At 42.5% G+C, this 13296-nt stretch overlaps 1 protein-coding gene across 4 annotated transcripts in view; it reads right to left on the bottom strand.

Annotated features, from left to right (window-relative positions):
* Positions 1–13296, bottom strand: part of ANKRD46 (ankyrin repeat domain 46) — an 84097-nt gene that overhangs the window by 45682 nt on the left and 25119 nt on the right. Inside the window, exon 4 of one of the 4 annotated variants that reach the window (XM_075743620.1) lies at positions 11240–13099. The exons of the other annotated variants lie outside the window; for them this stretch is intronic. Within the exon in view, the coding sequence (XP_075599735.1) occupies positions 13021–13099 (79 nt within the window). The 3' untranslated portion in view covers positions 11240–13020. Of the gene's footprint in view, positions 1–11239; positions 13100–13296 lie in introns of those variants that run through there. 4 annotated transcript variants of the gene reach the window in all.

Here is a 13296-nt window from a genome sequence, read left to right as displayed (position 1 = left end):
ACTGTTTTCGTGGGATGGCATGAAAAGCATTTCACATGCCCCTCAACCAGTAGGTTTCATATTGGAAACGATAGCTTTAGTGGGGCTGAACTAACAGCCCTTTGCCTTAAGATTGGTCATTTAGGTTGGAAGAGACTTTGGGAAGTCATCTTGTCCCTCCTCCCATGCAAAGTTAGTCCAGCCAAAATCAGATGGCTCAGGACCTTGTCCTATCGAGTTTCAAATGTCTGCTGGGATGGAAATGACACAGCTTCTTTGGGCAGCCTGTTCTAGTCCTGAACTACCCTCGTGGTGAAAATTATCTTCCTAACATCGAAAGAATTTCCCTTGCCGCAGTATGTGCCCATTGCCTTTCATCCTCTCAGTGTGTACCACACAGAAGACTGACTCCTGTTACTAAATTGTGAAAAGCAAAAACATCTCCCCTTGGCCTTCTCATCATGGGACTGGACAAACCCAGCTCTGCCTGTCTCTCTTCAAACGTCATGTGCTCCTGTCTCCCAACCACCCGGGTGATCTCGCTGCAGTTTGTCAATGAATTTCTTGAATTGGGGAACCCCAGAAAGGACACAGTACTCCAGCTGTGGTTTCACAAGTGTGGAACAGAAAAGAAGAATGACCTCTCTTGACCTGCTGGCTATACTCTTGCTAATACAGCCCAGCACAGGGTTGGTGTTTGCCACAGTGGCACATTGCTGCCACATGTTCAGCCTGAGGTCCACCAGAACACCCAGGTGCCTTTCTGAAAAGCTGTTTTCTAGACAGTCGACCATACTGAACTGTTGCACAAGGCTATTCCATCCTACATGAAGGACTTGGCATTTGCCTTTGCTGATTGTCATGAAGCTCCTGTCAGTCCATTTCTCCCACTGTAAGGGTCCCTCTAAATAGCAGCCCTGCCCTCTAGCATATCAACCACATTGGTATCATCCACAGGTTCCAGTTGCTAATAAATGTGTTAGTGTTGGCCCCAGTATCAGTCCCAGAGGGACACCACTAGTAGTAATCTGCCACCAGATGGATTTTGTGCTGCTGATCCCAATCTTTTGAGTCAGGTGGTCCAGCCAATTTTCCATCCACTTTATTGCCACTTATCCAGTCCATATACCTTCCTACAGAGGTATAGTGAAGATTTTTGGGTGTTTGTAAGATGCTTTGAGAGTCGCAGCCCCTAAATAAAAAACAAACAAACAAAAATTTGGACAGAAACATATTTATAAGATTTTCTGAGTGCTTGACTTTGCAAATTAACTGAGTTTTTGTTTATGCATTTTTATTTATATTTATACCAAGTGGGAGGTGCTGATCTAGGGCTCAAAACCTTTGCAATGTTGGAGGGTTTTTAGTGGGTTTTTTTTTCTGGTAGATGCTTTGAAATCCCATGGTTAAAGATGCTGCAGGAATAACTGTGAGTAATTATTCCTAATGATTCTCACTAACTGCAACAATAGTGATCAATACTCTTAATGTACTAATTTTCCACAAGACTCCTGCCTGCTGTAGTGGATTATGTGGTTATTCAGGTTTCTCTCCATCTGCCTGTGTAGTTCCATGGCTGCTTTTCCTCTCTGTGCTACCTGTGGTTCATGAAGACAGTCCACCCACCTGCAGCAGGCACAACCCTCCCCTCTTCCCACTGCACTGGCAATGGCAGAAGCAGCAAGTCTGACTTTGGGACCACCCCAATCTTTCCCTCTATTCCTTTGCTGCTCACATTAGGCCAGGCCATCCTTGAGACAGCAAAAATTAGTTTAATTTACAGTGCTGAGAAACTTTGAACTTCATTTGAACAGATGATGAATTTACTTCACAACCATGATTCATTCCTAACACTGAATGGGACAGCAGGGGGGGATGGAAAAATTGCACTTGAAGAGGGAAGACTTTTTGTAAAGAAACTGAAGAAAACTTATTGAGAAAGCTCAGGGGATCTTTACTGTGCCTGAAGGGCAGACAGGGCTTTTGGTGACACTGTTAGTTGTTGTATTCCAAGGATAAAACATCTACGTCTGAAGAAGAGGCTTTTGTGCTAGAGGACTGGCTGTAGGCTTTTGGGGCAGGTTTGGATGGTGCAAAGCCCTGCATGTCACAGCAGACACACATAAAGAAGCTCACTTGCCAAATGGGTCAAACACAGTGGAGTCAATGCACCTCGACCGCTACCATTGCCCATCAGGATTGAGTTGCACTGTCAGAAGAGCTATCCCAGAATCGCAGGCTCATAGCAAGCACTGATTTTGAGATGGTCATGCATACTGAAAATTTCTGTTTGGCTTCTGCTTAGGCAAAAGGGCTTAGCTTTCCAACGACCAAAATTAGGGAACTAGTCAAGGTCTTAGGAGGCAGGAAAAGGAAATAGCACACAAGTTCACAGAAGAGCTATTCTGAGAAAAAAAAGTCTCTATCTTCCCACACAGCAACTGCAACTGCTGAAGCTACTCAGTAGCCTGCTAAGTTGCTTTGGATATCTGGATAAAGACGGGTGTTATCTGAGGAAGGCAAGTTTGAGCAAAAATAGCGGGAAGCAGAGTCTAGAGAGACTGATGCTTTTTTGTTGAAAAGCTCAACTGGAAAGCATAGACGCATGGCAACTGTGAGAGAATAAACCCGCTGGATGGATGTTGGGCACAGTGCTTAAGGCATTGCTGGAATGCACTCAAAGATGATGGGGATGCGGCTAGTCATGAAAACCCATATAGAATGAAAGCTTTGTAAAATTTGGATTTGCTGTAAGTCCAAATGGGTGTATCTTAAGGTGGAAAATAGTTTCTTGTTTTTGTCATTGAGTTCACAACATACATTGGGATAGAGAGACCCAAGAAAGCCATGGCTTACTGTCTTCTTCATCTGTGAGGACCATCCTCATGGATAGTATGAATGATAGTTATTATTTAATGCTAACACAAATATTTGTCTCATATTTAAAAAATATAAATTAAAAATGAATGGCACACTTTAGAAGAAATCCCCAAGTTGATGGCAAATTAATGCCATAGGCAGGAAACAAACTGAAGTAACTTTTAGGGTGGAAAATGACAATTGTCCATACAGGATAATGCTGTATGCACATGCTTGTCAGAGAATGAGGAATACTAAGGTCAGCTCAAATGGTCTGTGTTTTTCTTTCTGTTTAGCATGAAAAGTGACAGCTCTTGTTAGCAACACTGCTGTCTACAGAAAATGTCTTGCTGACTTCTGCAGACTATGGCTCAACCTCCTGTAATGTCAGTTGGTATCTCTCCAGAAGCAGTTTACTTCCTGATGCACTTCTTGAAGATATAAACCACCCATCATTCTTACCAAGCCTTGCCATCAACAATCTCAGCTCTAGGGTACCGTGATGATTAATACTTGAGTAACGTCTGAACAGAGTTTGCATGCTGTGGAGGAACAGAGTGCTCGTGCCCTGCCTGAAACAACCTGGCCCTGCTCTCAGTTGGGGAACACTAGGCTGCACATGATAAAGAACATGGAGAGTCTTTGTAAAATGGTGAATCATGTTATACTGATAGATGAAGTTGTTCCAGGGAAAGAACTGGAAGACTATGGAGAAGCGTGAAGTCAGTTAAGGGACTTGAATGTGTCCAGAGAACAGCAACAAAGCTGGTGAAAGGGCTGGAAGGCATGTCCTGTGAGAGGCGGATGAAGGACTTTGGGCTTGTCCACTTTGGAGAGAAGGAGGCTGAGGAACAACGTCATGCCTCTCTACTGCTTCCTGAGGAGGGGACATGAAGAGGGAGGTGCTGCTCTCTTCTCCCAGGTATCCAGTGACAGGATGCATGGGAATCGTTCAAAGCTGCACCAGGAGAGGTTCAGACTGGACATGAGGATGCATTTCTTTAGCGAGAGGGTGGTCAAACACTGGAACAGGCTTCCTAGAGAGGTGGTCGATGCCCCAAGCCTGGCAGTGTTTAAGAGGCATTTGGGCAATGCCCCTAACAACAATGCTTTAACTTTTGGTCAGCCCTGAAGTGGTCAGGCAGACGGGCTAGATGATTGTCGTAGGTCCCTTCCAACTGAAATAGCCCATTCCATTCCATTCCATTCTTAGGGCCAGGTATACCTTTCAGTTAAACAGGTATTTAAAGCCAGATTAACTTCATCAGCCAGGCTTGCACTGGTTTAGTCCATTCCATTCACATCCATGTTTACATTCTTTCTGTACTTGCCCTCTATTTTTCCTGAACATAATACATGATGTAAATAAATAAAGCTCCATTCATACCTGTTACATCTCTGTTCCCAAAGTTAACTATAATGCTCCAAAAAAAGGGGGGTGCCACTTCAAACAAATGGCACAAAAAATTGAGGTGCCTTGGTGTAGGTTTCTGACACCACCCATAGCTAGTGGGCTGGATCTATTGCCTCTCAAGCCAGCGACAGTCTTTCTGATAAATGAACAATATCAGGCCGATGATACAGTGATACTCGCTGACTGGCATCCTTGCACTCAGACCTCAGAACAACCAAAAGTTTTCAGGTGAGTCCAGCTACCCAAGCCGCTGAGGAACCAAGTGGCAGATCTTGCTGCGGCAGTTGACAGGGTGCTACCTGCCACCAGCAGAAGCCAGTTCTACTGTTCAGAACTTCGGGAGATGCATTTCAATAGGGCTACAGGAATTTCTACTATTTATTTTACAATCCAAAGCTCAAAGAGAACGACTTTGACCCATAACATTTATGCTGCACAGGTCTAGAAGCACATTGCGTGCATCCACAGAGAGAGGAATTTGGGGTATATCCATAAAGACGGCCATTAGCTGAACAGGAGCCAGTTCCTCTCAAGAATCCAGTACCTGCAAGGTCTCTGGAAGTCTTTTGTGATGATAATCTCATGCACATCAGCCTTTTTGGAACTACACTGCCTGCAACTTACAAACTCTGTGCTGGACTCTGTTCTTCATTGTTAGCATAGGGGAAAAAAGATACCGGGTACATAAATTAAGAAAAAAGCATAGCATTTATGATCTCCCTTTTTAATATCCATGAAGTAATCATGGCAGGATAATACAACTTTCTCACAAAAAGGCCTTCAGTATAATATAAATGATGAATAAACATGGAAAGTAAAGACAAAGCCACTAAAATCTCATGAGGCAGGGTGCCATTAAAATGGGATGAGGGAACTACAGAACTCAATTCTAATTTTATTTTACCAAGAATCATACTTCATTATTCCCAGTGAGATGGTATTTTTCCTTGCCTGAATCACATGGCTTTTTACTTGGTGTAAGTCACTCTTTACATAGAAAAACACATCTAGTCTAGTTCATTTAGACGTTCTATTTTCTACTTGGCTGAGAAGGCTAACCAACTCTCCCTTCCCTACAGAGAGCTGGCTTTACCTTCATTCCCTTTCCAATATGCTATTCAGAAAAATTTCCCTGCTTTCAGGACTTATTTCAGGACTTGGTCTTCAAACCACCTCATTATTAAAACTCCAAGTTACCTCCCCCCCCCCCCCCCCCCCGCTTTTTTCCAATACGAAGAAAATGCATTCAGAGTTTAAAGATGTTGCAAGCAGAGCCTCAGCATTTTAATCAATGTTTAGTTTACCTAGATACGCCAAGAGTAGCCAAGTTCCATGCATTAAGAATTATCTTGCACCTCTTAGTTTTACAAGCAGTTTTTACCAATATGCGCACTGTTGCTGAATTCCAGCACATTAGTACCTACATCTGCAAGGACTGAGACAATAGGCTAGAGACTTGCACTTTGCACTTATAGCGATTTTTCTTAAAATTGCTTAGGAAAGGATTAAGATCATTTGGCTGTAAAACTATCTCTTCCAAAACTTAGGCTTATTTTGGCATTGCAGAGAGCTGAATGGACCTAAACTGAAAGAGCTTTTGGAAAGCCTCAACCAAAGGATCAACTCTATCATCTAGACTCGCAAAAGCAGGCAAGTGTCTTATCTTAGAGCTGATTCATTAAAAAACCCCAACGAAACAACCACTCAGCTCTGGCAGGATAAAAGGAGTGGTCTTCAACACAGACCATGCAGCAGGGTGATAAGGGGACACATTGACTAAAATCTGCCTGAGCTGGTGATCTGTAATCACAAAGAATGGCAAAGAAATTTGTTTGTTTACAAATTGTAACAACTCCTTCAAGAGTATTTGGCAATAGAAAACAGTTAATCTTGTCTTTAGAAGAAGAGTCTACACTTTTCACAGGGTTTTAAAGATGCTTGTAGTCTGCCAGTGACAGCATTTAAGCAATGTAACTCAGCTTACTCATCTCTTCCCCCATTCCCAGAGTAACTGTCCGTCAGGATTCCCACCCTTTTGTGTTTCTATCATAAATTATAACCAGATCTTTACATTCACAGGACTGCTAAGACAAAATCCACTGGGTAAGTTACTTGTCCTAAGTTAGCTGCCCTGCTAAGGCATAGCAATACGTCTGATGAATGATGAGCTGCCCATATCCAAAAATACTTTTCTGGACTGTGAAAGGTTGGAGAGATGCCTGCAATTCACACAGCTGGAAAGAGATGGTTTGTTAGACAGCTTTGTCGATCTCTACCGGATATCTCTATGTACAATAAGCCTCAAGACAATGAAGATGGGCAACTCCATAGGCGAAAGCTGGAGTAACAGCCTTGCTTCAGTGGAGTTACTCTGATTTACAGTGGGGAAAGTGAGATTGGAATCTGAACAACTAATAAGGGGTCAGTAAGTCCTTTTCTCAGTTTTTTTCCCCCCCAAGAAAGACAATGAAGCTAATAAAAATTATACTGGACTGAAAGTAAAGTGAAGCGGCTGTTGCATGCAGTTAATGCTGCACGTAGTGTTCTCATAAAGAACAGGGAGTTTCCACCTGGGAAATTCCCTCAAACTCTATGTTTATCCTCATGAAAGATGAGCAAGCAGCCAAGTAAGGGAATGCAAAGGATACAACAGCTCTAAAGGAAGATGGACCTTTGATTGCAGAGGGAGAAACATTCTTCTAGAATCTGAATAACTATTATTTTTAAGTTTAACAATAAATGTGACAGCTCTCTTAGTGGTCAATGTGGCCAATGCAGGCTCAGACACGAACACCCAACAAGAGAGATTCACACTTGATCTTGCCCCAGCCCAGCGCAATAAAATCTGTGGTAAAGGACATTTTATAAAGCACAACACAATAGAAAATAGAAACAACAAAGCTTACACAGGAGCTCTAAGACTGCCTAACTTATAACTGTTGTAGCCCTAAGAATGCTCTTTAATCTGGCTGTTTCCACACTAGATAGGTGTCTCTGATGTTAGCTGTGTTGCACCAAGAGCCCCACCAAAATCAAGGCAACATATCTAGGCAGCTTTTTGTAATGCAGTAGCCTGAACACCAGCATTTTGTTCCCACAGTCCAACACTCTGCACAGTGGTGGTGAAAGAAATGAGTTTTGCAGTCAAATTAAAGCCTCATAAAATACTATCTGCCATCAGGACCTCGAGTTCCTTTTACTTTTCCTCCTTCCTGTCTCTCAGGGGATTCTTGATTGCTTTTACTTCCCCTCCCCGCCGCCCCAGAAGTTTCACACACCTCTTCCTTCTAGATACCAGGAGACACTTTGGGCCACCAGACCCTGTCTGCTCTGAGAACAAACTACTTGCCTCCTCCATGGCTGTGAGGGGTTTTGGCACTAACCTCAATGGCACAGGACCAGGTGCTGGCAAGAGCCATAGGAGAGCTGAGTAAGACCTTTAAGATATAATCCTGGGTGAGTGCCTGGACTGGCAACCCAGGGAGCAGGATGGGTAAGGCTTGCAAATGTTACGGGAAAGAAAGAAGCCCCTTCACCATGTGAAAGAGTAACTGTGAGACTGGAGCAGCCTGAGCAAAGTAGCTCCAAGCTAGTCCAAGTCATGGCTGGAGAGAACTCCCCTATATTCCTGCACCCAAACATGCAATGTCTGGCTTGACTTCTAAAACTGGGGCTGGATTTAGGACCTGGCCATCAAGTGCTGTCGTTAAAGGACGTGCTAAGAATGGAGAAATGTCACTGAAGACCTTCCAAAGCTCTGATTCCATAGCTCATACATCCTCTTGCTGCCAAACTTGTTTCCAGAATGAAAACTGATCCCCTGCTCAACAGGGAAATGTGAGAGCCCCTACATCCACCAGAAAAAAGAAAGGGAAGTGCCTTGGTCACAATCCTTCCTACTCTGCCTACACTGAACCTCAGCCAGAGCCACTGACCCTGGGAATGAGTTTCTTAAAAACTTTAGGAAACGGCAGACACCTGACTCAGCTTCTGTATTTTAGTCATCTTCCATTTCTGCCACGCCTAGCTGCAAACTGGCAGGTCTTCCATACTTGGCCATGATTCTGGATCTAAGTCATCTCTGGACACCAACTGCTCTTGCCCACAGCCACTGAAATCAATGGGACTTCCCACACTGGTACAGGAGTCTCAGTCAGAGAGCGATGCTGAAAGATCAGAGCTTTTCTCTGCAATTCATGCATGCCTAAGCGTGCTAGAGAAGTAATGGGAAACAACATGAGATTAATAATTGACATATCAAGGAATATATATTCCTTTGTCATTAGATTATACTTAGAATATTTTGGGTAAAATTAATACAATTGTTTGAGTAAAAAAGCCTACAGGCTATCAGCACCAGTATTTATTTATAGTCTTTTTATGCATATTAATGACAACAGCACTCAAAGATTGATAAGTTATACTGATTTTACTGGTGGGGAAGCAGAGGTTAAGTAAGTTTTTTAAGGCCACACAGCAAGTAAGTGCTTGGATTTATAACTCCCAAATCTGCTTTCTGCTCAGTCCAGCAGGCCTGCTGACTCACCATGGAATGCATGTTTCCAGCAAACTCTTAAGGGACAACAGGAATCAAAAGGAACAAAAGGTACACAGAAAGTAAGCATCAATTCTAAAATTTAAATGTTTTCTGCCATTAAAAAATGTGAGTCAATTTCTGTTTAAGTTGTCCCACCTGATCAGGGTGTTAGCCAGAAACAAGAGCACTAGAATAACAAGAGGGAGATTGTTCTGACAGTGTTTTTAACAAAACTGAAAGTCAGACACAACAGCCTTATGTCATGAGATTTCCAGTACAAAGAAAATCTAGTATGTGTCTGAGATTTCAAATGAAGCTTATGGAGATTTATCCCAAGGTAGCTGTAAAGTTCAGAGAAGCCAGAACTGTTCCCTCCATGCAGATTCTGGCATCCACAAGACTATGAGAAACCGGCAGTGATACTGTTACTCCAGCTTCTCAAAGACTGACTTCTATATTATGTAAGTCTGCTCCTCAGTGTTGGACCTGTTTATATGTACTGGAACATTTAAAAAAAAAAAGAAACCTGTTTTAAGCAAATTAAGAATTTAAATATTAATTTACTCCTCTTAAAGATGAACTATTTTAGGGAAACTAAGAAAATTAAATGGAACCGACCCCGTAATTTCAAAGACCTTTCAAGTCAGACATTAACCAAGATGAGTGTGAAAGGAAGTGCCGATTACGTGACAATACCATAACCAGACCGTCTGGAATCTGGCTCTGGAGTGGGAATAAAGAATTAATTTCCACTCCATTAAGAGTCTCCATCCATAAAAAGTTCATTTCCTTTTATAGGTAAACAGAAGGGAGATGCCCAAACCTGACCATAGCTCCCTGAATAATCAGACGGGACTTGTAAGGCCTTAATGCACAAAGCAGTTCAAGCTGCAAACTGCCTGCTCCACGGACCCATCTTCTGACTGCACCTCATTTACGCTTATGACACGTCATGGGATAAATCCCAACCTATTGCCAGCAGAGTCAAATTTAAGTACCTACGACAATTTCTTCTGTGCATTGAGAGAGAAGAAGAGACTGAGATTCAAACGACAAAGAAAGTATCAAGAACCCCCCACCCACCCACCCCCACCCCCCGAAAGTAGAGAATAAAGAACTGAATGGCCCTATTTGAACTTGGCTTTGGTTAAAGTCAAGCAGCTGAACAAGCTCCTGATCCAATACCCACATGTACAAAAATAGACCAGGGAAATCACATATTCTGATACTTAATTTAGAACTTGACATTCTAAACTTACTCTGCGGGTAGTTAAGTCTGAACCAGACACTACTCCTGCTATGCATTATCCTTTCAGAAACACAGCCTTCCGAGTCCCTGCATATGGAAACATCTTAAATGATGTTACAAATAAAATTCACAATAAAAATCTTATTAGTTTTAGTCAAGAGGAAAAATTCCAATTATGCTTATGTTTAATGTTACAAAACTGGGAATGTTTTGCTCATTTCAAGAGCTCTGGTAAATGACACTTAGATATCTCTAACTGGAAGAATGAAAATGAAAAGATTTTCCCAAAACTTCTTTTTGCCAGGAAGCATGTCTGTGTCTGCCCAGTTTTCCTCAGAAACATCTGCAGTTTCTAAGTTAGTTGCTAATCTCTCTCTCTGAATCTTTTTCCTTACTCTTTTTGATCCGTTAGTTTCAGCATTCTTCCTTCATGTGCCAAAAGTTGCATTGAAACCTCAGATGCTAATGCTTGCTTGCCTACAAAAAACCCCCAAAAAACCCAAAACCCAAAACTAGGGGAAAGTTACTTGCATAAAGTATTTTTTATGAAGAAAATATGCTCCCTCTTGTGCACCAGTGGTTCTCATATATGGTTTGCGCCTTCCAAATTGCTTGCTCACTGGCCATGCAGAGGTCACAGCACTGACTATGCTTCCTCTCTTCCCTGCCGTTGCACCAGGTGCACAGCCTTGTCTCATCCGGGAGGTGCTGAAAAAGCCAAAGTATGGTCATAAACCACAGTAGATGTGCAGGTGGTTCCACCAGCTCACTGACACTTGCAGTAACTAGGACCACACTGGTCTCATCTCTTAACATCTGTTTTGGCCTCAATAGACTCTGTCCTACGTCAAAAAGTCTTGCAACAGAAGGGGAGTATCTGTAGTGGTGGCGTGTCCACTCTAGAGGCTATTTCAGCCCAGCATGAGCCTATTATGGAGCCATAGCCAAAAGAAGGGTGGTAAACCTGGGGCATCCCTGCATGCTGTTTTTGTGATCTGTGCTGCTGCTGTAGACTACAAGAGTCCAGATGCTACAATACCCTGTTCCACAGAGCAGGGACTGGTCTCCATGCAGTCCCACCATCCAGAGAGTCTCACAAGCGGCACACAGATTCCCCATATCCACTGTCCCAAGCCAAGCTCGGCTTGTTCACAGGTCAGATTTTGGACATTTTCTGCTGAAAGCTGAAGCAATCCACGCATGACTGTGTTTGATTTAATGATGGTGCCAAAAGCATCAACTACAGCATCAGAGAAAAGAAGTAAAACTGAAAACAAGGCTTATACAACAAGGTTAGCTTCTTGTTTCTTTATTACATGAAAGTGTCAATTAAAAAGATGACTACTACTGCTAGCAGTGAACTGAGGAATTGGAGACAACTGACAACCCTCTCTTCAAAATATGGTATCTTCCATCCCATAAACAGCTTTCAGCATTGACTAGGCTAGGCAAATAAAGATACCTGGTAAAGAACAATGGCTCAAATAAGACGGGGGATAGTGCACTGTAAGCAATGAAGATGGCAAACTGGAAAGAAGTTATGGGGAAGAAATACGTTTTATGAACAGTATCCTTGGTGCATAAGAAATGTGGTAAATCTCAAGCCCAGGGGAAGCATGATAGAGGCATGGAGTGGAGGGCAGGAGATGAAACAATGAGGACAGGCAGACTTAGGAGGAATGCAGTGGGAGTGAGAGTAAATTTCTGGTAGGGCTAACTGGCACAGCTTCCCTGGGGTCAGGTATGTGCCAGTGCCGGGAAACACATTGGGAATAAAGTAGCAGGTGCCTGGGTGCAGGCAGGAGGTGAAGTCTGTGGCCTTGAACCCTTACTTTAAGTTATGATTTAAAAACTGACTTGCAGCTAGATTGCTTTCTTGGCTTAAAAATACATATAAAGTATTCCTAATTGCTCTATTGGAGCATAGCTTGTTGCCTGGAGGAAGACAAGAGCTTTCAAAACTGGAGACTTTTGAATCTCAGAACATACGTAAAGGCCAGAAGTTTCTACAAAGCTATCGTCCTTCTGGCAGAGTGACTCCAAACGCCCAATATGAAATTCCCAGGGTCCTAGAAAGCCTGAAAATGCAGGGAACACACACCTCTCCAGCTTTATTGCCAGACTGGCTTTTAATCCTCAAAGTGTTTGCTCCATCTGCAGAGGATTTCCCGAGGACCTGGTTAAAGCCAAGGCCAACAGTTCCCCTAACCATTGTTGCATTTCACATGAAAAATGGACAAAACGACCAAGTCCTTAGCCAAGCAAACTGTACCATATTAGCAAAGGAGTTGCTCGCTTTGCAAAGCAGACAGCATAGCTCTAAAAAACAAAGGGAATTGACTAACATTTTAAAACTGAAGAATTCACTTATTATCAAAATAATGGTGCTCAGTGGGTGAAGCACACCTCTGTGAGGTAGAGAATGTGATCTACACTTCCCAAACTGTACACTGAGACCAAGAAAATATGCCAGTAAGTCAGTGCAATGAATAAAAACAGAACTAGTAGTATATTAAATACCAATCTGATGACAAATGACGAAAAGCAGAATTCCTTAAATCAGACTTATTTCAAACTGATCTTACTGGAGGCGTTGCTTGCTATTCCTAAACCTCCTTTTGGCATCGGAGTGCACAGAGTAGGAACACACACATTGCTCATTATCTGCGCACATTTGCAGGCTGTAGTTCTAGTAAACATTAGATTAAAAAAAAAGTTCCTTGAACTTTGAAATAAAGAATAAAGCTTTAACTTCTATTATAATTAAAATTTCTGAAAACAGCCTTCAGTTCAAGCCCCATGTTAACCACTGGTGTTCATCGACTGACACACGGATTCAAACCGATACCATAAATGGGAAAACCACCAGCTCTGTAAGGAAAACGTCCAGCAAGATTGAGCAGTCCACATACAAGCTGCCATGACTTTCAGCAGGTTACTCCATTATTCTTTATGTCCACTACAGGAACTGCACTTGCCAGCTTAAAACCTGTGGACCTTACATACTTGATTTTTTTGTCTGAAAATATCTGTACCAAAACAATCAAGCCAGATGTTCAGCCTGCAATGAGACAACAACAATATAAAGATGAGCATATGGCATTTCAATTCTTACATCCTAGCAGAAATCCACTATCTTTATTAACTAGTTTTGTTTCAATATGCACACTTCATTAAGCCAGCACAACCTTTAAACAGTATTACCTTCGCACCACTGCAAGGCTATGTCAGCCTTTTTTACTAGAAAACTTACCTGCC

The sequence above is a fragment of the Balearica regulorum genome, chromosome 2 (genome assembly GCF_011004875.1).
Source record: "Balearica regulorum gibbericeps isolate bBalReg1 chromosome 2, bBalReg1.pri, whole genome shotgun sequence".
Classification (NCBI taxonomy): Eukaryota; Metazoa; Chordata; class Aves; order Gruiformes; family Gruidae; genus Balearica; species Balearica regulorum.
This window is presented reverse-complemented; position numbering and strand designations above follow the sequence as displayed.